This window comes from Penicillium verhagenii (assembly GCF_028828195.1).
Source record: "Penicillium verhagenii strain IBT 33310 chromosome Unknown utg000008l_segment0_segment0, whole genome shotgun sequence".
Lineage (NCBI taxonomy): Eukaryota > Fungi > Ascomycota > Eurotiomycetes > Eurotiales > Aspergillaceae > Penicillium > Penicillium verhagenii.
This window is the reverse complement of record NW_026643172.1, coordinates 2,334,461-2,359,697: the sequence shown is the minus strand read 5'-3', so window position 1 is coordinate 2,359,697 and position 25,237 is coordinate 2,334,461. Positions and strand designations below refer to the sequence as shown.

Below are 25,237 nucleotides of genomic sequence, written 5' to 3'. Positions count from 1 at the left end.
GGGCCAATTGATCCACGTTCCGCAAAGCTCTCCCCAACCTCCACTTCAAGCTCTCAACAGCTGAATTACGCATATCATCAGAATAGTTGGGAAATCATTACCTCCGACCAGAAGTATATCGCTACTCTCCTAATTGTCGACCTCATGATGCGGATCCGTTATCCGTTCGCAGGTACGTAAACTGATTCCGATCGCACGATCAACTTTTTCTATAAGCTAATGTAAACACCACGATTTGCAGGAGCATTTGTCTTCCTAATTATCCTTGCCGGGTACATCGGTCTTCTTCCACACAGCGCCTCTTCGACAATCCCCACAAATCTACAGCCAAATGACAAATTCCTTCACCTGCTCACCTTCTTCCTCTTGTCGCTAACGTTTTACTGGGTCCTCGATACCACCCGCCGACGCACCTTACATTTGACTCTTCTGGTCTGCACCCTTGGTCTTAGTGTTGGATCGGAAGTGATTCAAGGTTTCCTCCCTAATGACCGTGCCTTTGATCCATTCGATATTGTCGCGAATGTGGTCGGAAGTCTCGGTGCAGTTGGCCTCTGCGGCTGGTACCATCGTCGCATGTTGGAACGCCGCCGGAAGAGCCGCTTTGGAATGACCGAAGGAGGGGAAGATGTTGAGCTTGGAGTTGCGCTGGGCGACCGTTCTGTGCATGATGATGATGATGATGGTCTCGGTCCCCAGGAATCCGGGGTCATGTCCCTCGAGCGGGAAGTAGACACCTGGGACGAAAATGCCGTTGATAACTGGGATACTGAGGACGGTCCCGGGCCATCTGAACCCAACTCTCCTCCAACTTACCATGAGGACCGAAAAGCCAGCGCTACGAGCGGGGGACCGGTCTTAGAACATGCCGGGAAGCGCAGTGACTGATGGACTATCTCTTCAATTGAAGTGAATTGACTGAGAAGAAAACATAGTCGGCTGGAAGGCTCTTTAGTCTCATCCAAAGCTGTGTTCTACCCTTCATCCTGCTATGATTATTGATACATTGATTGATCTCATGTCGGTACGATACCAGATATTTAGTGTTCCACAGCGCTCTGTTTTTGTTTATCTTTTCTACGATGTCGGTGCTGGTTGATTGGAAGAGAGTTGTCAGGATCTATTCCAGTCTGACCTCAGTTTATACTTGCAATTATTCCTGACCGATCGGGCTCAGTCCCGAAGTGTACAGTTACCATGTTCTAATGACAATGTGCAATAACGACTGATCCAGAATGTTCTTCTACAAACCTCCCCATCACGCCTTGAAACCCTACGACTAGATCAATGAGTACCAGACAAGGTAAGTTGCATATGAGTTGTGAAAATGAAGAGAACTTTGGAAGTACGCAAGTGATTCAAATATTCTACGAATTTCCGCCCCTGGGGCTGGAATGGATGCATTTGCAGCCAGACATACTACTAGTACTAGATAAAAAGCCATCGCGAGCCTTCCAGGCTGCCGAGGTCTGTAGTCAAATAATCTCGTGAGTCACCACAGGGAGTTTTAATTAGACTCCACTGACTTCATAAGCCTCGCGGAACTTTTATCCTCTTGCCCCTCTTTCCTTCTTACTTTTCTCTCTGTCTCTCTTTATCCATTGTCTTGCACTCGACCATCCCGGCTTCATTCTCCCAGCAATGGCTCCTCAAAGGGCATTATTCGTAATCGATATTCAGAACGAGCTGATCGCCGATCCTAAAACTCGCATTCCAAATCCTGAGCGGGTCATTAGGGCATCCGAGGAAATCCTCAAGGCTACTCGGGCAACTCTTGACTTGAAGAACAACTATCCAGCACCCTGTCTTATTGTCTTCGTACAGCATGAGGAATCTCCGGGAGGCACCTTGTTGAGAGGCAGTGAGCCTTGGGGGCTTTTCTTCCCTCCTCGCGCAGACCGGGAGGACGAGATACTGGTTGCGAAGCGCACAAGTATATACACCCCCTAAATTTATCACTCACGCTACCTTGGGTAGTTAATATTGAATCATTGCAGGAGACACTTTCGAGTCAAATCCCGATCTTGCTCAGAGGCTTCGCGACAGAAATATCACCGAGGTCATTACGTTCGGCCTCCAGAGTGACGCTTGCGTGGAGGCAACGACTCTAGGAGCGCTGGCTGCTGGGTTTGACGTGACTGTGCTCTCTGGCGCACATTCGACTTACAACAGCGATGGGAAAACGGCGATAGAGATTGAGCGTGAAATTGAACACCGCCTATCCACTCGTGGCGCTCATATTGTTTCTTGGGAAAAAGAGATTACGGCATGGGCGGATCAGTCGTAGCTATGGAGATTATGTATGTGCCTACTTTGTAGGAACTGGAGTACTTGGAACATGCACATGTGTATACAACTCGCCACCGGATCAAGATGTCAAGAATTATACCTACTACTAGTAGGTATTATATCCCCACATACCTTTGAATGAATCCATTGTTCAAAGAATGCGCAGGTGGTTCGAAAACCTTGGAATACTCAAATATCCGGTATACATAGTAGATATGATGAGAGCATCCATAGGGTCTAGGTACTTTTTTCAAGTTGTAACTGGCAAATATCCATGGATTTAAAAGCAAGGTTTTGATCGAGCTACATGTAATATACAAAAATTCTAACAGAGGGCTAGGGAAGTTCAGCCAGTGGAGGTAGAACTACATACGGCGCAAGGGGCATCAAGGATTGAGCTGTCGTGGGGGTATTGGTCGAGGGGGAAAGGTATAGGGCGAGCAGAAATTCTGCAAGTAAGCGAGCACATGTGCATGGAAAAAAAGGAAAGAAAGTAAAAGAAAAACAGCTAAACAGCTAAACAATTGGGGCAACTGAATACAATTAACAACAAACCCGATACAACACCGGATGCCATGGTATGATGCAGTAAGAGAACTCAAGATCGAGAAGCCAGGGGGGTCATGATCACATCGCAAAGGGGATAAAAGAAGAATACATATAACACGCAAAAAACTCGTATAAGCACAGATCACGACTCCTCGTCATCGGAGACCTCGGGAGTTCCAGACCAGCTTCGCGGCGGAGTCTGAATCCGGTCCGGGGCGGGTTCTAGTTCGGGCTTCGATGCGGGTATATAAGCCGACAAGTCACTCAACTTGCGTACCTTGGCAGATCGTGGCTCATGTTGGCTTCCTGGTGACTCGGGCGGGTACTTGCCCAGCTTGAGATCGGTTTGTTCGCGGAGCACTTCGTAAATGAATTGCATCTGGAGTTCATTGTAGACCATCATCATGCGCTGCTCGCGCATCTGGTTGACGCATTCATAAACCGGATCGGTCTCGGTGTCGGTTACCTGCAGCAACTGGCCCGATTCGAGTTCGCGCATGAGATGATCAAGGGCGATGAAGGTTCCAGTCCGGCCAACGCCGGCGCTGCAGTGCACAATCCGTGGGTTGTCCGAGTCGCATTTAGAGGCAGATAGCTTAATGAGTTCTAACAATCCCTGTCGGTCCTGCCCCTCGGGCTTGCAGTGATCTGCCCAGCCGGCAAACAAGAAATGCCAAATAATCTTTGACTCGGATCCCAGAGTCAATTCCAGTTTGCGAACTTCGGAGCAGGAGTTTTCGTCAAAGAAAGAATCCAAAAGCGTCACTTTCCCCATGATACGGGGTTGGTCGTCCGGTTGAGCCTCATCGCGCACAAAGGCGTCGAATGGGTCTTCGAGCAGAATATCCATTGTGGGCTGATTTGAATCCAATGGGAAATACTGGGCGCATTTCTCGCGCCCTGCTTCAAAGGTCTGAGTGAGCATAATTATGACACCGACATCCTTGCTCTCATGGAAAGCCATGTGCCAAAAGTGTGAAAGTTGGCCAAGCTTGGGTCCCTGCGAATTTTGTTAGACCACAAAGATAAAACAAAGACAGCCATGTGGAGAGAGTAAGCCAAGTACGCACCTGTGTCGCAATGTATTTCAACTCCTCTCTCGTTATAGAGTCCCTCAGGATGATGGGAGACGCGTTGATGAAATCGCATTCGCCCTCGGGAACCTGCATATGAATGCGATAATTCGCATACGCCTGCACGTTCAGGTACCGATTCCTCAACTTGACTTTCGGATCAGTCTCGATGGCAAAGGGATGAGAAGGTTCATTTGAAGTTGCGGCGTCCGACATCCGGGTCCTCTGTATCCATTCGAGATCTTCAAATTTATCGTGAATCTCTAGATGGGAGACGGAAGCGGTCAGTTTCGTCATACCTCCCACGTGCAGCAGGAATTCTCCTATAGGCGCATGCAACACCACTTGACTTACCTGTCACCGATTGGCACAGGAACGGTGGGACGTCATCCGTATTTCCTGTCTCCAGCCGGGGATTCCCCTGCTCGCTCAGCATGTCAACCCCCGCATCGTTATCGGGCAGGCCGCGCTTGGTGCTCTGGACACTGGTGTCGATCTTGATGGTCGGATGCGCCATCTTGGCTGCGGCGATCCGTTGAAATGCGCGAACCTTGCCGATGACACCGCGCGCTTTGCGTGAGACGGTTTGTCGACTGGACAGTTTTTTGACGCGCGGGGCAAGCGGGTCGGGGGAGGGCGAGCGAGAGGGCTCAGTATTTACGTCGTGATCGAAACCGCCGGCAGAGATCACGGGGGAAGAAATCTGCAGCGAGGTCAGATCGGGACAGCTATAGAAGCTGTCCCGAGAATGTGCGTTCAAGGCCAGGATTTTTGTATTTTGTTGGGCGGTTTTTTGGGCGTCGAGTCCAAGTAAGCCGGAGTGTGACAATAGCCGGGAATCGTGTGACCTCTCTCGTATAAAGCCAAAATTGCCCTATAGGTCTCAAGGTAACCAAGGGATCGGAGTATAAACAAAGAATATGATGAGTTCTGTCTTGCCCTGTATTGTATTCAGGAAGACTTTAGAACCACGTAGAGATTGCAAAAGAAAGAGAGAGAAAAATTTAGATTAAAAAAAAAAAAGGAGATCGAGGGGAAAGGAGGGGCTTCACAGTTAAGGCAAGTCCCGACGAACTCCGCCGAACCCAGACTTCTAAGAGTCCCAAGTACTTATCTTCACTAAATACATTATACTACTACCAAGTTACTAAACTCGGCCTACTTTAATGTAGTAGTATGTTTTAAGGTCTATTTTCCGGGAATTCTTTGTCGATCATAGTGCAAATTACAGTTACCATTCAGCTTGCAGTGACCTCTTTTTCTTTTTCGCCACTGCGATTTCAGCTGCTTGCGGCCTGTACTACGATTTGTGTACGGGGGGGGGGGGGAAAACAACGGCCTTAGGAATTAGGGAGAGAAGGTAGTACCTACTCCAGTGCCTACTCTACTCACTTGACCTTTTGCTTGCTTTTCCTTTCCTTCAGGTACCCGAACCTTGGAACTTTCCATCACCCAAACCTGTTCTTGCCCTTTGGGGATTTGTGCAATCTATCTATAACCATTGTTTGGAGATCGCGGGGATTAAATGCTAAAATCCACCGTCGCGACAACTCTCTAACCACAACCACCCTTAATCCACCCACCCGCACCCTTATTTCCCACGTTTTATATGGTTTTAAATGGAGATATCAGTCGGCGCGAATAGATGGTGATCACCGGCGCATCTCTTCGTTGTTAACGAGGTAATCTCTCTGATCTATATGTGAAGAAAAGGACAAAGAACTCCACGCGCGCAATGGTGTCCCAAGCTCAAATCGTCGATCGCATCGCACCAAGCCAGAGTAGCCCATCCGTCGTATCGCGCCACTCCCACTCAACCCGCCGTCATCGACCGGGTCGTTCTCACCATGGCGGCTCCGGTTCCACCTCCTCCAACGATTTCCCCATCTTCACGTATACCGGCGACACCGAGATCGCGATCCGTGCTGGGTCGCAAGAGAAACGATATCTCCTTCATCGGTTGATTCTAGCGCAATGCTCGGGCTTCTTCGAGGCAAGCACAAATGAGGAATGGGGAGGGCGGAGTACACCTGGACCCTCGAAGCCCGATGCGACACTGTCTCGGGTGAGCGAGGAGGACTCTCTATCCAATGGATCTACACTTGCGCAGTCGGATAACGGAGGATCATCGCAGCCAGGGGGAAAACGACGATGGAGGTATGAGTTGGATTGGCAGAATAGGGCCGAAGATGAAGAGCCCATACTTGTCCAGAAGGTTGGTCACACCCCTTCCCCAGTTGTAGTCGCGAGTCGCAAGGGGTTGTTATCCAGGGCTCATAACTAACGGCAAACTCGCGAGTAGCAACCTACCTACGCGCCCATGTTCACTAGTGGCGATCAAACTGCCTTCCCTCCCACAATGACCAAACCATCCAATGCACAGGCGGGCTACTTCCGATCCATGGCCAATTTGACTGGCATGCAGTCGGTAGTGCACCTTCCACGAACTGAAGGGGCAGACCGCAATGCCGCCGATCCTTTAGTTCGTGATTATGAGAACCTCTTTCGCATGTTCTATAATCATCCGCCGATATTAAACAGCGTGAATATTGCTACAGCATATACAGAGTGCAAGTCTCTCCTAGCCTTGGCAGATATGTACGATGCGCTGCCGGTCACTGGTCCACGAGTAGACCATCATCTTCTGGGATTCGGCTCGCGACTTTTCAAGCAAATCGCCAAGTATCCTCCCAGCTATCTCAAACTAGGATACCTGGCCCGCAGTCGGGTTATTTTCTCCGAGGCTCTCATCCATGTCGTGGGCCAATGGCCTGCCGCCTTGCCAAATCTACGTAACGGCTCATACGCTCCGCTGCCGAACCCCGTTCTCGATCTCATCGAGGATAAATACGAAGACCTGGAGGAGCTAAAAGCTCGCATTGAGTCTAAACTCTTTCGTCTATCCCTGACGACCTCTCGTGGTGAGCGGGTCGGTCCCAACAACGCATATCTAGACTGGTTAGCCGTCTCTTTATTCCGCCAGTGGCTCATCGAGAGTACCACTCCTCCTCCTGCTCCAATCCTCAAGAACTCCGCAACCAACCCTCCCCCAACACCTGGACCAGGCTCCCAGACCAGCTCATCAAGACCAATCGCCCCACCCGATCCGGCTGCTCGCGTTTATCGACTGATTGGTTCTTCCTCGTCGCAGGCATACTTGCCCCATGATGAGCTGAAACGCTTTCTGAAGATCCACCCCACCCAATCAGCGGACTCTCTTTACAACCGCGATACACTGAAACGTTTCGAGCGCAAGATTGACGAGATAAAGCGGCTGGCCCGTGAAATCGTCAAACCACTTATGCGGAACTTCCTTGAATTGGAACTGAAAGGGGCCGCGGAGCAGGGAAGTGCTACTTCTGCGACTATTGAGAATACTCATGACGTAGGATTGCCATATTTGACCTGCACCCGGGTTGAAGAGGCCGATCTGCCTTGGGCTTAGTTGCACATGTGGATACAGACTTTATATGTCCGTTTATGATTTTTGTTTTGTTTTGTTTTGGCGCCAAATGGCGGTTTGCCCTCCAGATACCTGTGTGATTACACTTTGGAGTTGTGATACTGGAGTTTTTGGTTTTATATTGAATCCTCTTATTCTGGACTGCTGGTCCTGTTCTAGGATGGAGGTCGGTTTGGTTCTACTGCTACGTGTTGATTTTCTCCGATGATGCGATGTCCTTATTGCCCTTCAATTAATGTGCTATGACTTTATGAATTGTGTTGATCGACGGCTTTCAAGGTTTCAAGGCCCTATACCTGTTTCTATTCTACCTACTTGTTCAAGATTCTACTCCCAAGGTTATTACTATAGATAGCTATCAACAACTCATTTTCAAAGGTTCGAGATTACAATATTGATACGAAGCGAACATGAAAATGAACATAAGTATGATTTTTAGATAGAATACATATAGGTACACACCCCAAATGTTTGAAACTTGTCGTAATATACAAAGACAGGAGAAATGCATCTACTGCTTAGCCCCAATCGTTTCCATGCCGTCCATCCACGGGCGCAAAACTTCCGGAATAACCACGACACCCCGTATAGGATCAAACCTATTCTCCAAAATAGCAGCCAAAACCCGCGGCACAGCCATCGCCGTGCCATTCACAGTATGCGGGAATCGAGAGTCCTTCGCCGCACCGCCGCGGACCCGAGTCGCAAGTCGTCGGCTCTGATAATCCGTACAGATAGAAGCAGACGTAACCTCCCCCCAGGCAGACTCGAGCTCCTGGATCGCAGGGTCCACGACATCCGACGACGCAGACGAACGAAGCCGCGACGGGAAAAGAGCCTCGATATCCCGCTTGCGGGTCGCGCTCGCACCCAAATCACCCGTAGGCATCTCGAGCACACGGCAAGGCAGATGAAGGGACGTCAGAATCTCCGTCTGGATATCCAGTAGCTCGGCGAACAGGTCATCCGACGAAGCGGTAGCGGTAGCCTCGGCTTTAGCCTTCGCAGAAGAGTCGACATCGACGTTATCCGCCCACGCAAACAGCTCCACCTTCGTAAACTCGTGCACGCGGTACAATCCTTTCGTATCCACGCCGCGCGACCCGGCCTCCGCCCGATAACATCTGCTGGATCCTGCAAGCTTCAAGGGAAGCTCGCTCGCCCCGATGTCCCGCCCGGCATACATGGCTGCCAGCGGGATCTCCGCTGTGCCCGTCAGCGACCGCTGAGGCTTGCTGTCGCGGTCGCGTTCGCTCTGCTCGATGCCCCAGATCTGCTGCTCGTTGTGCTGGTCGCGAGGCTGGAACCCGCACGCCTCGGCGATGTACGAGTACACGATCGAGGGCGGCGAAACGGGTTTCCAGGCTCGTCTGCGCGCGACGCTTAGCGCGTACTGCACCAGTGCTTGTTCAAGCATTGCGCCCTCGTTGATGAGGAAGTACCAGCCCCATCCGGTTGTTGTGGCGGAGCTGGTGAAGTCGAGGAGGCCGAGGTTTGTGCCGATTGTGACGTGGGAGCGGGCCTGGAGCTCGGAGGGGGACTGGGATGTCCATTTTGGAGGGTTGGCGGGATCGAAGTTGAGGTAGTTTATTAAGCGGGGGATGTCGCCGACTGGTGTTTCGGAGGAGGAGAGGTTGGGTAGGGATAGAGCTAGGCGGGTGATTTCTTCGGTGCAGGTTGACTTGCGGGCTGTCATAGCGGCTGATTCGTCTTTTAGTTGCTGGGCTTCTGCTTTTAAGGCCTCAATATCTGTCTGCTCCGCTTTGTCTCCTGTCTCGTTGTTGGTCTCTGTGCCAGCGCGAGCGGCGATTGAGAGCTTTGCGATCGTTTTTTCGAGCTGCTTGACGCGGGACCGGGGTGTCTTCAGGTCATGATCGAGTTGTCGCGCTTCTTCGGAGAGAGCCTGGATTTGCAAAGGATATCCTGCATGACCGGCATAGTTTCGCTCAATGCAGTTTTGGGCATAGCGCTCTGGATTCTGGCGGATGTGTTTAAGGTCGGGTGTTGGCTTTGGGGCTGTTGCGGGTCGTAGGATTTGGTGGTGACGCGGAGAGAAAGAGAAATTGCGACGGAGTTGAAGTTGATTTAATCTGTATCGGGGAGCCCATCTGCAATTGAGGCAGATATAAGGGCTTGTGGGCGCCATGTTGTCTTATGTGACAAGGTGAAAGAAATGAAGTTGGAGAAATTGGCGGGAGTGGATTAGCTGTTCTGTGGAGCATTTCGGGATTGGACCACCTAATCAGTCCACCCGAACTATAGGGAAGTGTCTATTGTTTACATGATGCTATCTAGTATATTTGATGATGTTGGCCATATTTTGCGAGGTGAAGCAGTCAAGACACTATAACTCAGGGTTATTTTTCAGTAATCTCCCATGATCCTAATTTCGCACCTCAAGTTGTTCTGTTAGCCATGGTCCATCGGCCCATCAGTGTGAAGCTGTTTGCCAGGATTCGTAATTTCATACCAAATAAAACACTAAAACTGCCATATCATTCAGCATAACGAACTCCTATGAGTACGCAGAGGCTTTGACTGCACCAGAAGGTGGCAAGCTTGCAAGCGCCGGAACAGAAAATCACAGCAACCGCCAGTTCAAGATGCAAATCAAATGGAAACCCTTCACAGCCCCAACTTCTGCTTCCTAATCCTGGCACCCACACCAACTATGATCGCAGCGGACGCAGTAAGCACGGCCCACAGTGGGATATGCAAGAAAGCTATGCTGTATCCCGTCTGCGTCGCCCCCCAGATCGCAGCCGGAATCTCCAACACCAACAGCGCCACATATCCGCTCAATCGGTGGTACTTGTAGAGTTTCTTTCCGCTATCGACGCTGCCGAGGATGGCCCGTGGCAGGAAGTATTGAACAATGCCAAAGGCAGACTGACTGACGACAAAGATGACAGTTAGGAGACCGAGGATGCTGTGTGTGGAGGTAAAGTGGGGGTGGGAACCCTTGTTGACTTCGATGACAACAAAGGCGCTGAGGAAAAGGATGGTGCTCAGCAGCTGGATGGTGTAGTGAATGCGGGTCCCGATGCGTTTTTGAGACGGTGATGCCGTAGGTTGTAGGATGAGTGTTCCTTGGATTTGGAGTAAAAGACCTGAGCTGGCGAGGAGCTGTGGAAGAAGTAATTGTTAGTAGATTTTCTTCTCTTCACTGTGCAGAAGAGCCTGGATCACTTGACTTACTGGGTGGGCCGTAAACAGGATGATTGGTTGAGCTAGGATGTTAGACCAGACGAGGGCGACAAGCTAGAGAAAAGAATTGGTCAACGATCTGACTTCGACGTGTTACGGTGATGCTTGTTGTGGCACGGTATACTGCAAATTCCCCACAAGGTAAGACTTACCACAAAAATGCCAACTTGCGCAAGACCAGCAGAATCTAATCAGTCAGAAACCATCAGTTATTACTAGTACTTTTATTTGAGAAAGAAAAATCTTTTAACTAGCTCTCACCTGTAACAAGATTGAGCCATATATTCTCTTGCTGCTGGATGACGTCGCCCGGATGGTCCAACAGAGGATCATGCTCCGTTGAGTTTGCCACAGACTCTGTTTCGGGGTTATCAGTGGTGGAGGCCATTGCCATCACAGTAGAGTAGCGTTTAGGCAGAAAAGTCGAGTCTCCTGCTAGTGCCCATATTGGGGGACATTGGTCTTAATAAAGACATGGGAATGATTTACATGGATCTACTACTTGCTAGCGCGCTCGTCATTAGGTTAGTGCCGTCGACCGCAGTGTGGTATGCAAGCCCCCTCCTTGATGTCGTACCGCAGGATAACTCAAGACGGTGAACTGATAACGCCAGTATTGGCGTGATCGACCTAAAAAATGACGATTTTGATGTTTTTTTTTTTCTATGCACATGGATACCCCCAACTTCCAAGCATTCAGGTGGAGCTCGGTTACACCAGTCAGTCGCTAGTGATTGTCAATCTTACAGTCAGCGTATGCGGGGTTGCAAGGGTTCCTCTCCCTGGGCCATATGCTCTGTAGATCGATTTCTCTTTTTAAAAAGATAATACCGCTAGATTAGTTCATTTACTTTACTCTATAGTACTCAGTTCAAGTTGAGCTTCCCTTTAATGTAAATTTCACTTTGAGACCCAAGATAACAACTCTCTTAAGCGAGCTTCCGTTTCTAAATAGTCTAAATAATCTGCCTCGGTGATAGGTATGATTGGTCGGTATTTTCCAAGGCGTTCCTGCTAAGTCCGAGCTTGCAAATAGTACTCATATTTATTACCCCTCACTAGTCCAGTAATTGCTTGTATTAAACCAGTTGTGCCTAGTAGTATGTAATGGAATTCTCAGCTCACTTTAAAACACCCGGACGAACCAGAACTATACAGTGCTGGTGGACCGCGCGGCCCACAGCCCACAGCCCCGGACTCCGGAGAACAACACAAACAGTGCAAACATAGGAAATCTATCCAATCGATACATCAAAGACCTCCCCGACGCGCCCCTCTGCGCCATCTTATTTCCATCTACTCAGATCCCCTCACTTACATACCGCTTAAACTGGGCAGAAACAGACATAATGACTGACCAGTCGCAGGCCCGGAAAACACGGAAAACACTTCCCCAAGCGATCAAGGTCGCACAGCCCTTCGTTATTGAAGCAAAAAGCGAAACACCGCCCCTTCCCACCGCAATCGAGTCGAGAGGATATAAAGAAATGGTCTCTGGAGATGCGCGAGCAGGAGGTTGCTACGTGGACAGTCGCCAGCTCTACGCCGGAGACGACTGTGCCGTACTCACTTTGCAGCATCTGAGGTGGCTTTTGGTGCACATTCAAGGCTTGTCACCCGCCGAGTCTTATCCTTAGGGGACATATACCGAAGAGCTCGGCTCTTGGGGAGGTAAAATGGAAGCAACATGGCAAGGCGTCTTTGGTATCCGTTTTCTCCCACTTGCAGTAGTGGAAGTTGTAGCAGATCCGCTCATGGGTCCAATCTTCCAGCGCATGTCCTTTATAATCCCATGCGTGGCCGTAATTAGAAACCTTTCCCGAGTATATGCTGTGGTAGACTCGGCGCCTCCCCCCCCCCCCCGTGGCCATTAAGCCCGCCCGATCATCCAGCATCCCCAACGAGTCAGGGAACCGGCCGATATGGACGTCATTGGCGCCGCAATGTCTTCAGTCGTGTAGTGAAAGCGTATAGTGCGTATCAACCTGGGAATCATAGGAAGAAAACTCCTTGTCGGCCTCATTCATCACGTCTTTCTGCAGCGTATGGTCCCGTCTCCATCTTCCCGAAAAGAAAATAGCGTCCCGGTGCTTCGGCTTGTCTCCCCTCCCCGATCCCCCACGCCCTCCAGTATTCCCGTATCCGATATTTTGAAGTTGTGAGTAGGGGTGGTTCGGTAGCGAAATCGGCGATCTTGATACGAATCTTTGACTTCGGACGATTGTGCTGCCAAGACCGAAACTAAAGAAGGTGCCTTGCGCTTTGCGGGAGTTGTAATCAAAGATCCTAGCTCATAATCAGCAAAGGAGAATGGATCGTCTTATGTCCTGACTCCTGACTTGGAAACCTCCAAGCAACCTCAGGTGTAGGAAAAACTGGGATGCACTTGGCATTCCTCGAGCGAGCGATAGTACCCAGCGGATGATGCTGCCGATAAGATGCGATAAGATAAAATAGAAGATTCTGTCCTTCCATTTCTGGTTCGATGCGCACGGACCCGTACCTTATTTCTGCGCACGGACCACAACCTTAACCTTCTCATAGATCTGACCTCATCCTTTTTTTCACGCGGCTACCTGCCTCTGTTCATGCAGAAGACCGGTAGAAAGTGACGCAACAAGAGCCCTGTGATATAGGGAGCTCTTTGACTGCAAATACAGTCAGTTATCCTTCGATTTGTTGACCTTGCTGGCACTACATGACACCTGTTATCTACTATAATAGCGGGAAAGGGGGCTGGGAAATGGAACAAGAATGAACTTGTATTTTCTTTGGATACTAGGCTGAGATCTTCCAAGAGATCTCCGAATCCTCGACACTCTCTTGTGAAGATTCTCTCCCCGGTCCCTAGCAGACGCCATATGACTGGCAGGCAGCACAAGGGACAAGCTAACAAAGACAGCAGAGACAAATCAAGAGAGGAACAAAACGGAACAACAGCAAACCAGCAATGCAAGAACAGTGGTTAAGTATACAAAAGGCATTGCTTGACACAGACAGACAGCAATGCGGCTATCCGGTGTCGATCAGATAATCACTGGTTGCCTAGGCACGGAAAGGAAAGTCCTCACCACGCATAACCTCCAGCATCACACGTCGCAGGGCGCGCAAATCATGTTCAACTTCCGTAGCCTTGCAGTTGCCATATGCGGCAAAGACTGAGTAGTTGCGGTTGACACGTTCATGGAAGAACTGGAAGCCGTCCATGGCGGCCGGGTCGTTGTTTTGAACCATGCGATTAACCTCTCTCAGCTTTGAGTGGAAGGAGTCAACAAGGAAGCGGATATGAATCTTGCTTGGCATGCTGAGGACAAGGTGTTGAATCATTTTCATAAGCAGGTCCAAGCAAACCTCCCATTTTGCGATGGCGAGCTTGCGGAACTCGTATTCACAGGTAGGCTCTATGGGGCCAAAAGGACGGGGGTCCATGATTGTCAGATTGGTTTTTGATCTGAAGTGAAACATGATGAGCATACATTATAGATTAAAAAAAAGGTATCCTTGGAAAATTGTTGGTGGATTGACTTACCGGAAGGTAATGGGGCGTAGGTTTAGAAGTGGTAGAGTTGGTGTGCGAGTAGGGGTTTCAAAAAAGTAGAGTTGGGGAGTCGACGAGGGATCGTTCCGAGGTCTGAAAATCACGAATTTATACTTTTTGGTCGCATCGTTGGCATGGTGTTTTCCCCTCTAACGTATTACCTACTACACACGAATGGCTCGCTATTTGATCATCGAGCAGTATACATCGCACCGGAACTCATTGACAAAGAATGTCGCAAACGTCCGTATTATCAGGTCCATGAAAAAAATGCTCTACGAGTAATACTTCATTGCTTTTGAAAATACGACTTATCTGAATACTGTGAATATAGTAGCAACTAGTTTAGTGCGAGTGGCATTCTGTAGCATATCATAGAAGAGATTGATCTCATACTACTAGTACATAGTACTATTGGTCTTTGTAAACATTAGAAAGAAGATTTGAGCACATTTGAAACACCCATATATTATAAAAGCGGGTCCACCTCAGATAAAGCAGCAAACATTTGAATGTATGTAGTAGATTATAGTATTTTCATATCCATGGCATTTGAAGGACAGATCCTTCTTCTCCAGACCCAGGACGCCCGAATACAACTTCAGCATGCACATTTCCAACTTCCAGATTCATAACAATATTGAACAGAGTTTTCCCACGAGTTGAAACATGAACGGACTCATTGTCTTGACAGCAGATTGCCTGAGGTTTATTGAAAGTGTCAGAGAAGATTTCAGTCCGCAGAAGGGAGGGCGTAATAGCACCCCCGTTTCGTCCAATAAGTCCCAAAGCCAACTCCTTCACCCTCTTCAGACGGATAGGCGATCCTGACAGCCAAGCTGGCTCTTCAACATACTGATTTTCGATGAAGTGGTTTGTGTGTGGGATAAGCCCAAATTCATCTTCCGAGATATACTTGTTGCCGACAGGAGATAATTCAAGTGCTAATGCAGTATTGCTGTCTGCAACTAGGATATGCTGAGCGGAAGCGACACCCCCGAGATCCTCGAGAGTCTTCACCGCAACCTCTACCGATACGCTTTCCAGACACAGGCGCAGGGCAACGTGGATTGGAAGCTTGCTGCTAATCATTGGCTTGGCACGGATGGCATTCAAACAAACGCCGACACCCGCGGAGTTGAAGCCGATCTTACCCACGATACCCGCCTGTTGCACATTCAAAACATTTAATCAGCGAACAGAACTTGGGAGGAAATCCGATACCACAGGTGCATGAATCAATGAGCCGAAGGGAAATGTCATACCTCTGTCACCATATAAATCGTGGGCTTTCCGGTCTGTTCAATTGAGACCATGGCTAGGTTCTGTCCCACTGGGGTAGCCCAGTCCCAGTTCTGAGAAAGCACCCGTGTGGTATCGCTTTTCTTCCAGCACAGCGATGTGCAGCCATCAGAGAACTTCCCGAGAGCAATCTCGCTACGGCAGTTGAGCGCAACGATGTCGAGTGAATCGAGCTCCGCTCCTTCGGCGATCCCTTCCATCTCGGTATAGATATCTGGGACAAGCTTGATGAGTGCCGGTTGGAAGTCCTTTGCGATTTCGCGGACCTCTGACCAGGATAGCTTGGAGGTGTACTGAAACATGGCCTCGTAGATGCTTATCTGGCTGCGGATTTGGTTTCGTAGCAAGCGACCATGTTCGATTCCGATCTAATGCCAAGCACACGAATGGTTCCAGAGTTAGATTTGTTTACGTAGACTTATTTTCGGGGGTAGAAGTCTTAAAAGTGTACCTCTCGAGGGCTTCCCCTCAGCGTTAATCTTATTGGTTCTTCTGCATGCATGACTGTTGTTTGGATAAATTTCCTCAACGTAGACTCGTTAATGCCGAAATGTCAGAAAGTTGGCAGTAAGTTTCCTTTTAAATGTCTGAGCACCTATTCATTGTTGGGGTCAATAGTAGAGCCGAGAATTGGAGTCAAGCGGGGTTTAGCCGATAGGCCTTATCGCAATGACCTGCCGCAACTTGACTCTTATCTCATACATTTTCTCGGAAAGGAAGGTGGATGCTATTCCTGTATACTAAATATGGGCATATTCTATAGATCAGAGACATGATTCCAAATTTATATGAAAAAAATAGAGGAAAAAAAAAAAAAACAGAATGAAGAAAACCCGTGGACCTTTTCAATGATTGCCTACTCCAAACAATTCAAATGATCGCATCAAATCACATGATGACCAAAATTTGAACCTCAATGGTAGAAGTGATAGAAAACGATCCCAATCAATTGATCTGTAGTAGCAACTTATCTTGCCTACTAACTACCATATCTATATGGATGGAGGCCTTGGGAGTTCGTCGTTGCCATCGGCCTCGGGAAGCTCGTGTTGGATGATACATCTCCTTTTGCCTCTTTCTTTTTGTTTATTCATCAACGCCGGGACGTCCCAAGTGGCCTTTTTGATGATTCAACCTTGAGCAAAATATTATTATAACAGTTAGAGGCATGGGGTAAAAGAAAATTTCAATGGATCGCCGATGACAGCTTACAGGCCTATTCGGGGCTAGAGCTGGCCTATTTCGGTCCGACCGCTGCATGAACCACAAGTACCCACCGTTCGTGACCCCAGATAGGGACTACTCAGCTGTCTCCCATGGCATAGATAGAAGACGGAAATAAATACGAGAAAGTTCATGGGTCTGTCCCGTATTTACGAGTACAATTACTCAACACTTACTAGTACACACGAGCGACTTGAATAATGACATCATGAGCTCAAATCGTCAATATTTAGCACCGCTCTCAGGCTCAAATTCTTCGAGTTTTGTCCCTGTATCAATTCAATGTACAACCGAGTCAAATCTTGACCTCTACCGATTCCAAATTCTTTACAAAATCACTAGTACTTGTATGACTACAATTGCAACCAGCCCGTGCTTAACATCCGACCGAACTAATCCATCGATGACAGAATCCAGAATGAAGTTTTCCTTCGCCTCAGCTTCCCTCCTAGCTATGCTAGTGAGCACATCTTCAGCTTGGCAGCTTAGAACAAACACAGGGATAAACATCCAACAGACTGGTACCCAGGCTTGTAAACCTCTTTACATTCCCCGGGGTGCCGAAATCAGCTGGTACGGATCCAAAGGCGCCGAAGTCCTCCAGGTATACGCTACGTACTCTTCGGGGAGATGCTCTGGATCTTCCAGAAGTGTCGGGGGACAGGGAGAGATCAATGCTTCGAATAACATCAATGGATATGTCGTCCAGAATTAAGCACTTGAGAGTGCGCATTGTGCGTTCCTAGTCGATTTGTCGCGATTGATGGACAGTTAATGATTTGCTTTGAGGCTCATAAAAGTTGGATCTATTTCTAATGTTTACTGAAGTCGGAGTTTAATACTTTCCGAGGTACCTACTACTGGTAGGAATCCTGTACATTATATTGTACTAGGGAATGCAATACTCAAGCACTTGAGTGCTCTCAGTCTCTCACATTGATTACTCGAAAATGCTATAAAGCTCTAGACATTCGGCCAAACGAGTCTGGTACTGCTACTGTGAATTTATTCAAATCAAAGTCTATTGCTCACGAACCAGGTGCTTAAACAGACGATCCAGGTAGTAGGCAGACTGCTTGGGGTGACGGGTCTTTTCCTCTGATTCGAAATCAATGAAAGTACACCCAAAACGATCGGCATATCCAGCAGCCCATTCTACGTCTCTAGTCAGCAATTTGAAATAAAACAACTTGATCAAGATAGACTTACCCCAGTTATCTGTGAATGTCCATGCAAAATAGGACCGAATGTCAACACCATCTTCCTTCACAGCTCGAGCCAGAGCATATCCCACATAACCCTCAAAGAACTTGATGCGGAACGTGTCATTCAAGACCTCTGGCGTGGGTGAAACTTCGCCCTTTGCGGTGGTGCCGTTCTCAGTCACGTATATCGGAGTCTGGTACCTGTCCCAGATCCAATTCAACAGCTTCCGGAATCCTTCCGGCGATGCTCTCAGCCACTCAGTATCGCTTTCCTCACCACGAGGAACGCCCTGCTTATTCTCGTCGTGAACCTCCACATTCCCCTTATGATCATTGATATCCGGCGGCGAATCCGTATGCTTCATGAAAAAGGTCGTATAACTATTCATCCCATAGAATTCCGAGCTGCCAAGCACAAGCTTGGATTCTTCCTCCGTGAACCGCGGAAGCCGATCTCCAAGTTGCGCACGCATTGAAGCAGGGTAGTCCCCAGTCTTATAAACCGGATCAGCAAACCAGGAAATCTCAAACTCGCGCGCCCGCTGCGCCGCCTCCTGATCCCGCTCATCCTCATCATCCCACGCCTCCGACCAGTTCCCGTGTAACGTAATGCCAATAGTACCCCCTTGCTGCGGCTGGAACTCGTCACGATACAGCTTCGAGACATGTCCGTGGGAGACTAGCTCCGTGTGAGCGACAATAAACGGCTCCGTTGACGAGTCGCCCTCGGTATTGCGTTCGCGGAAAGAAGAGCGCCCGGGCGCATGCACCCCAGCCGCGTATCCCGCAAGGGTATACACGCCGGGCTCGTTATAAGTAATCCAGTGCTTCACGCGATCGCCGAAATGTTCGAAGCACACGCGAGCGTATCTCACGAAATCAGGCGTATACGCTTCCTGATTTAGCATACCGCCGTACCGGTCCTCCAAGGCCTGCGGGATGTCCCAGTGGAAGAGCGTGACAAATGGCGTGATTCCATGGCGCAGAAGCTCATCAATCAGGTTGGAGTAGTACTGAATTCCTTGCTCGTTGATAGGGTCATCGCGACCCCCGAGCGGGATAATGCGTGACCAGGAGAGGGAAAATCTGTATGCATTGACGCCGTAGGTTTTCATCAATGCGACGTCTTCGCGATAGAAGTCATATGCTCGGGTCGCATCGTCGGCATTGCTACCGTCGGCTACTTTGCCTGGTGTATGGCCGAATGTGTCCCAGATTGAGACGCCCTTGCCGTCTTTATTCCAGGCCCCTTCGATCTGGGCTGCGGCTGTGGCGTAGCCATGAAAGAAGTCTGGACGAAGAACGTCTTTGAGATCATGGACTGAGGCCAGATCCATTTTTGGGGATTTTGGAGTTAGGCTGGTGACTGGGGTAGGTATAGGTGGCGCTGTTATTTCTTTTCGAGCTTCAAGCTTAGATGTAAAGCTCAAGCATTGGGAGAAATCCCATGCGGGGTTCGTCCGGTTAAGTTGTCATATTTATTGCGCAGTATTATTTCCATTTTATCCAGCATCTCAACCGGTGCGGGGTGATCACTCCGTGACTGTTTAGGGAAGGTCGGACTAGCAGGGATAATGTGGGGACTTGAAGTGATCGAATGGAGACGATTCGCCCAAAATCTATTATAAGACGAATGATGATTTGTCTAATGCACCTGCTGGAGGGGTTGCATATTCAATAAGTGATCTATCTCGAATAAATATCCGGTGGGATTCTGGATTCCCCAGCACACTCTATTTCCATTTGAAATCCACCCGGAAAGACCAGAGTCACTTTCTTGGCTTCCTGAGCTTTTAGAATGACCTCACCCACAAGGTGGCCATTCTCGAAGCTGAAATCTAGCTCAAACCCTCCACGAGCTCGGACGCCGTGAATTGTGCCCACCCAGTCGGCCGGACAAGCAGGAAGAAGTCGGATTAACCCCGTTTCGTGAGACTGTACCAACATCTCCACTATACCTGCAGCTCCGCCGAAGTTACCATCGATCTGGAATGGCGGGTGGTTGTCAAATAGGTTTGGGAGGGTAGAATGCGACAGCAATAAATCAAGATGTTTTTGACATTCTTCCGTGTCCCGGAGACGAGCGTACAGATTGATGAGCCAGGCACGGCTCCAGCCTGTGTGACCACCTCCGTGCTCCGCACGTCGGCGAAGCGTCTCTCTGCAAGCAGCAGCAAGCTCGGGTGTTGTATCTGGAGTGATCGCGTTACCGGGATAGAGGGCCCAAACATGGGATGTGTGTCGGTGGCCTGGTTCAACTTCGTCATAGTCTTCGGCCCATTCTTGGAGGTATCCATTCTTGCTGATTTTCATAGGCGGGAGCCGAGATCTTGTTAAGCGGACCTGGGCCAGGAGAGTGTCGTTGGTCAGGCCCAACTGTGCTGTTGCTGACTCAAAGTTTTGTAGCACAGCGTCGATTATTTGTATATCGATTGTCGATCCCTCGCAGAGAACGCCCTTCTGCCCCATCTTGTCGTAATATGAGTTCTCAGGCGAGACTGATGGGGATGTCACAAGGTATCTGTCAGATGCATCTTTGATGAGGAAGTCGAGGAGAAATTCGACACATCCGCGAAGGATCCCAAAATATTGCCGTAGAAAGCTAGTGTTTCCGGTGAATTGGAAATGTTCCCAGATATGGCAGCAGAGCCATGCACCACCAAGCGGCCATAGTGTGCCTGGCATCCAACGATCCACAGGTTCAGTGTCAGCCCAAATATCAGTATTTGAATGAGCCGTCCAACCCCGACAGCCGTACATTTTTTCCGCAGTCTTCTTGCCATTGGCTGCCATTCGGGACAGATGCGTGAACAACGGAAGTTCGCATTCGGATAGATTGCAGAGATTTGCGGACCAGTAATTCATCTGCAGATTGATGTTTATTGTGAATCTGGAGCCCCAAGCTGCATGGAAAGAAGGGTTCCAGATCCCTTGGAGATTGGCTGGTAATGGATAAGCTGCGCTTCCTTCATGACTGCAGGCCCTGAGAAGATAGCGACTATAGTTATGATAGAGGGCAATTAAACCAGGGTCTCGCTTTTCAATGACTCTTTTGTCGGTAGGAACATCCGATCGATTAGGTGTGAGCTTCAGATTCATTCGGTTCCACATGTTCTGGTTCTCTTGGATTTGATGTCTCCAGATGTCGTGTGGAGTGGAGTCAATATTTCTGATATCAGATCCCGCATGAATATCGGAATTCTTCCCCATGACGCTGGTTCGTGCGGCAATGTAGATAACAGCATTGTCGGATTTGACAACCAGGTTTTTGCCAGCCTTAGTGATGGTGCCTTTTCCGTCTTCGTCTATGGTCTGAACATGGACAATACAGCACGCACTGCTTCCCTTTCCGCCAGGCGTAACATTCATAGTGACAGTATTCTCCTTTTGACCTATAGCCCTTAGAAGAGGATGTGTCCCAATAGTCTGGACCGAATCGAAGTATTCATGAGTTTCAAATTCAAGGTCACTCAACCGTGTCAGACGTAAGAGGAACTCAATCTTGGCTGAGGAACGAATGTGCAAGACTAGAACTGACGGATTATCTGTAGCGATCATTTGTCGGTCGCATTGAATATTCTGGTACTCATAGTTGACATGCAGAACCCCCTCGGTGAGGTCCAGTGAGCGCCGGTAGTTGGTAACTTGATCGGGGGTATGTCCAAAATCCAAAAGCAGGTTACCAAGAGGCTCGTAGTGCCGTTGGCTTGCAGGATTTGCGAAAAAGTATGTTTTTACTAGATTTTCTGCTTCGGCATGGTTCCCTTGGCGGATGGCATGTCGTAAAACTGGCAGGTTGCTTAAGGCATCTTCAGGTGTTCTTTGTTGACGTCCCCCATACCATAGCGAAGCTTCGTTGAGCTGTATCATCTCTGTGTCGGTGCGACCGTGGACCATGGCACCAAGGCGGCCATTTCCCAGGGGAAGAGCCTCATTCCAAGTGGCTGCAGCCTGTTCGTACCATAGCTCACTCATGTCGGTTATGAAGAGTTGGGGGAAATGTAGATTGGATTGAAGCGCATAAACTAGATCAAGGGGTGCAGTTTGGGAGTGTTTGGACTCCAGATGATGAGGATGATCCCAGCATGAAGATAGCTGCGTGACACATGGATCCTTGTTAGTCGTGTTTTACTAGCATAATCAAGAGGTTAAACCACTTGGGTTTCGCTGGATTTCCGATACAGACACGTGCCAACCCAGATCAGATTTGTCGGGTAAATTCCTATTGGAAATATTCTTTTCTTTCTTTTCTTTCTCTTTTTTCTCTTTTTTTCTCCTCTTTTTCTCTCCGCAGATTGGCTTTGCGGGCCATTTCGATCGGGCCATTTTGACTAGCGTGAAAAAGTCAAGCGACAAGCTCAATCTATATTTCCCCGCATTCAATCCCCAGTGGTGGAGAAACTTCGAGTCACCTGTTTCCAAATGTTTCCTATCCAGCCAAAGCACAACAATGCTTCCCTAGCGACCGAAGCAAGGGCTTTATTGGTGAGTTTCCCCCACCCCCGCCACCTCGGCAGGTAATGTGATTTGCGCCATTCCCTCTTCATTCCAATTATGCTTGCTTTTTTCTAGCCGCGTCACGCTAGCAGAACAAGGAGACCCAGTCAAGACCCAGACTTTGATCTCCAGATCTCTCTCTTTTCCTCTTTTTTCCTTTTTGGTCTCGGATCCTTGTCTCTCTCCGTGGCGGAATGGGCGTTAATCATCATTCTTTTTGAGCCACCATGGTGGTGCTTGGTTAGCTATGCATATCGACCGAGGCAGAAATACCAAGCCATCGCTCCTTGCATTCTTCCCCGGATCTTCCAACAGATACATAATCCTTCGGCTCGCCGGGATTGATTTTCTGACACCGATTTCGAATATACTGTGTGTGCTCATACATCCGTTGGTACTTGCACCATGGCAAAGGGTGGCCCCGAACCAGAGGTGCTGAAGAGTCAGAGCGAGGAGTACGTTGAGGAGGTTGCTCTAGCAAGACTGACCGAGGAAGACTTATGGACACTCTCCAAGGAGTCTCTCAGCCTTTATTCGTGGACCGGAGTTCGACTGGGCCTCATAATGTTCGTGCAGGGATGTAATCAAGCTGGATATGGAGTCGATTGGGGTGTGATCAGTGGCATTGATTCGCTTACTGCATGGCACGACTACTTTGGGTTTGGCACCTCGGGAAGCACATACGGTTTAATGAATGCTTTGATGAGCATCGGAACAGTCTGTGGCGCCCCATTTATGGCCTATGCAGATGTTATCGGTCGTCGGGGAATCAACTTCACTGGCAACGCCATTGTGATCCTCGCCGCTCTTCTGCAAGGCTGTGCAATCAACCTCAATATGTTCATGGCTGGTCGGTTCTTCATGGGATTCGGCACAGCGCTAATGTCAAGCTCACAGTATATTGGTGAGATTTCTCCGATCCATCTTCGTGGTCGCATGGTCGGCTTCTTCGGTGCCTGCTTCCAGGTGGGTAGCTTGACCATGCTCGGTGCGATGATCGGGCTGGATGGCCTGCCGGGAAACAAGTGTTGGCGTATCCCCCTGATCCTTGAAGCCTTGTTCCCTGCCATAGTCTGCTTGACCATCTTCGTCTTGACTCCAGAGTCGCCTAGATGGTACATCATGAAGGGCCAGCGCGAAAAGGCCAAGCAAGTGATTGCCAAGTATCATACCACCAGTGGCGATGTTAATCAGCCAATTGTTGATATTGTCGTCACCCAGATTGAAGAGTCTTTGGAGAATGATCAGTCTGGCTTCTCCGCCTTCTGGGATTATCGAGTCTTCTTCACCAAGGCTGTTCGCTATCGACTTTTTGTTTTAACACTATATTCCATCTTCCAACAGTGGAATGGGGGCGGCATTATCACATACTATGTAAGCACACTCAATTCATCTCCATCGCCCTACCTCCTGTACCAAATACTAAACATATTTATAGATGACTCCCGCACTCGAGACCATCGGAATCGATGGTACGAAACAACAACTTGGAATCAATATTGGAAGCACTGGAACATATTTCGTGTTTACTGCAGTGGGAGCTCTGCTGGTTGATAAATTCCGCCGACGAACCCTCATCTTCGCCGGCTTGGCCAGCATGATCATTTTCCAAACCGCTGTGACTATCACATCTTGGCAATATAGCATCAACCCCACTCATGCCGCTGCAGCCCTGACCCTTCTCTGGATTTTCCTCTACCAAACATTTTCTGCCTCTTTGATCGCTACCATGCACAATTTGTACCCCGTGGAAGTACTCTCCCTACCCCTCCGTGCTAAGGGAATGGGACTGTACAGCCTAATTCAAGGTGCAGCAAGCGCTGTCCAGACCTATGGAATCAGCGTGGGAATTAGCGAAATTGGCTATAAGATTTGGACGGTATATATCGTCTACAACTCTGTCCAGCTGGTCTTATCATATTTCTTCTTCCCGGAGACCAGTGGCCTGAGTCTAGAGGAGATTGACACGGTGTTTGAAACCCCCGGAGTCCACCCTGTTAAGATGTCACTTGATATGCAAAAGGCAAAGAAGGAAAGGGCTGCCGCCAGACGGGACGAGGAAGGTCGATCTGGATTTTGACGTATGTACGCTGGAGTTTGAATATTTAGTGATCCTCCATAGTCGCAAATAATAAACTAACAGTCCACAAGTCTGGCCGCATGCTATAAAACCACATGCAGCTCAAAAGTAAGATATCTCCACAACATAACCTTTGAACATTAGCAAATAATGATACAAACTTAGATATGTATACATACTACGCCTAAATCCACATGTGCAGAGATTTTAATTATATTTGCTGCACATGTGTCCCGCTTCAAAAAAAATACTAAAATATTCAGCACTTGACATCTGGAGTGTTATTGGTGTCTTTGTTATATCGATTCAAATGTTAATGAATCAATTTCTTTTTGTTTTCAAATGTTCTTTTTACAAACATCATTTGAACAAAAACTGTCATACATATAGTACATATAGAAGATGTATATGTATTCATAATATTTTGCTAGTAAGATCTCTAAAGTTTTTCTTCACATTTCGATCAAGGAGCAGAGGATTACAATTTGAATGAGGTTGGTATGTTGTTCCCAGTTCAATGTTTCAATCTTTTTATATGGTCAGATTTATGACCCCCTATGTACTATGTATTGTTCCCTCGGCTATTCTGATCCAAATGCAATATCTCCGAGAGTGCCAAGCCCATGGGACGGAATACCATCACCTGGAATCCAAAATCTGCATCTATCCGTAGGTCATAGATAATTCTCCTTGTAGATGTCCCTTCCAACCTTGGAGGACCCACCATGAAACCCAACAAAAGCAAATATTAATCTCCTCGCGTGCGCCACAATTTGGAGGCGTTTTCAAAGCAAGAGGCTACTTAGACTC

General features: G+C 48.6%; 12 protein-coding genes across 12 annotated transcripts; 5 read left to right on the top strand and 7 right to left on the bottom strand.

The window, feature by feature from the left end:
* Positions 1-144: 144 nt before the first annotated feature.
* On the top strand, positions 145-888 carry N7466_008864 (uncharacterized protein; the record flags this gene model as incomplete). The annotated part of the gene is made up of 2 exons (XM_057168253.1): positions 145-172; positions 242-888. 2 exons carry the CDS (start codon positions 145-147, stop codon positions 886-888), a joined length of 675 nt encoding a protein of 224 aa, XP_057018884.1.
* Positions 889-1,641: 753 nt separating this feature from the next.
* On the top strand, positions 1,642-2,287 carry N7466_008863 (cysteine hydrolase family protein; the record flags this gene model as incomplete). The annotated part of the gene is made up of 2 exons (XM_057168252.1): positions 1,642-1,933; positions 1,998-2,287. The coding sequence occupies 2 exons, from the start codon at positions 1,642-1,644 to the stop codon at positions 2,285-2,287; spliced, it is 582 nt and encodes a 193-aa protein (XP_057018883.1).
* Positions 2,288-2,980: 693 nt separating this feature from the next.
* ptpB (tyrosine protein phosphatase PTP1) lies at positions 2,981-4,428 on the bottom strand (the record flags this gene model as incomplete). The annotated part of the gene is made up of 3 exons (XM_057168251.1): positions 2,981-3,838; positions 3,909-4,174; positions 4,266-4,428. The coding sequence occupies 3 exons, from the start codon at positions 4,426-4,428 to the stop codon at positions 2,981-2,983; spliced, it is 1,287 nt and encodes a 428-aa protein (XP_057018882.1).
* Positions 4,429-5,646: 1,218 nt separating this feature from the next.
* N7466_008861 (uncharacterized protein) lies at positions 5,647-7,356 on the top strand (the record flags this gene model as incomplete). Its single annotated transcript, XM_057168250.1, has 2 exons — positions 5,647-6,126; positions 6,214-7,356. The coding sequence occupies 2 exons, from the start codon at positions 5,647-5,649 to the stop codon at positions 7,354-7,356; spliced, it is 1,623 nt and encodes a 540-aa protein (XP_057018881.1).
* Positions 7,357-7,885: 529 nt separating this feature from the next.
* Positions 7,886-9,520, bottom strand: N7466_008860 (putative serine--tRNA ligase DIA4; the record flags this gene model as incomplete). The annotated part of the gene is made up of 1 exon (XM_057168249.1): positions 7,886-9,520. One exon carries the CDS (start codon positions 9,518-9,520, stop codon positions 7,886-7,888), a length of 1,635 nt encoding a protein of 544 aa, XP_057018880.1.
* A 479-nt stretch (positions 9,521-9,999) lies between these two features.
* N7466_008859 (cytochrome b561 domain-containing protein) lies at positions 10,000-10,969 on the bottom strand (the record flags this gene model as incomplete). Its single annotated transcript, XM_057168248.1, has 4 exons — positions 10,000-10,500; positions 10,573-10,635; positions 10,734-10,768; positions 10,843-10,969. The coding sequence occupies 4 exons, from the start codon at positions 10,967-10,969 to the stop codon at positions 10,000-10,002; spliced, it is 726 nt and encodes a 241-aa protein (XP_057018879.1).
* A 961-nt stretch (positions 10,970-11,930) lies between these two features.
* Positions 11,931-12,218, top strand: N7466_008858 (uncharacterized protein; the record flags this gene model as incomplete). The annotated part of the gene is made up of 1 exon (XM_057168247.1): positions 11,931-12,218. The coding sequence occupies one exon, from the start codon at positions 11,931-11,933 to the stop codon at positions 12,216-12,218; it is 288 nt and encodes a 95-aa protein (XP_057018878.1).
* Positions 12,219-13,626: 1,408 nt separating this feature from the next.
* N7466_008857 (uncharacterized protein) lies at positions 13,627-14,010 on the bottom strand (the record flags this gene model as incomplete). Its single annotated transcript, XM_057168246.1, has 1 exon — positions 13,627-14,010. The coding sequence occupies one exon, from the start codon at positions 14,008-14,010 to the stop codon at positions 13,627-13,629; it is 384 nt and encodes a 127-aa protein (XP_057018877.1).
* A 646-nt stretch (positions 14,011-14,656) lies between these two features.
* On the bottom strand, positions 14,657-15,923 carry N7466_008856 (putative acyl-CoA:6-aminopenicillanic-acid-acyltransferase; the record flags this gene model as incomplete). Its single annotated transcript, XM_057168245.1, has 3 exons — positions 14,657-15,286; positions 15,385-15,789; positions 15,873-15,923. 3 exons carry the CDS (start codon positions 15,921-15,923, stop codon positions 14,657-14,659), a joined length of 1,086 nt encoding a protein of 361 aa, XP_057018876.1.
* A 1,743-nt stretch (positions 15,924-17,666) lies between these two features.
* N7466_008855 (glycoside hydrolase family 1 protein) lies at positions 17,667-19,187 on the bottom strand (the record flags this gene model as incomplete). Its single annotated transcript, XM_057168244.1, has 2 exons — positions 17,667-17,800; positions 17,855-19,187. The coding sequence occupies 2 exons, from the start codon at positions 19,185-19,187 to the stop codon at positions 17,667-17,669; spliced, it is 1,467 nt and encodes a 488-aa protein (XP_057018875.1).
* Positions 19,188-19,536: 349 nt separating this feature from the next.
* Positions 19,537-21,825, bottom strand: N7466_008854 (glycoside hydrolase family 95 protein; the record flags this gene model as incomplete). The annotated part of the gene is made up of 1 exon (XM_057168243.1): positions 19,537-21,825. One exon carries the CDS (start codon positions 21,823-21,825, stop codon positions 19,537-19,539), a length of 2,289 nt encoding a protein of 762 aa, XP_057018874.1.
* A 927-nt stretch (positions 21,826-22,752) lies between these two features.
* On the top strand, positions 22,753-24,427 carry N7466_008853 (putative MFS sugar transporter protein; the record flags this gene model as incomplete). Its single annotated transcript, XM_057168242.1, has 2 exons — positions 22,753-23,721; positions 23,786-24,427. 2 exons carry the CDS (start codon positions 22,753-22,755, stop codon positions 24,425-24,427), a joined length of 1,611 nt encoding a protein of 536 aa, XP_057018873.1.
* Between the last annotated feature and the right edge of the window lie 810 nt (positions 24,428-25,237).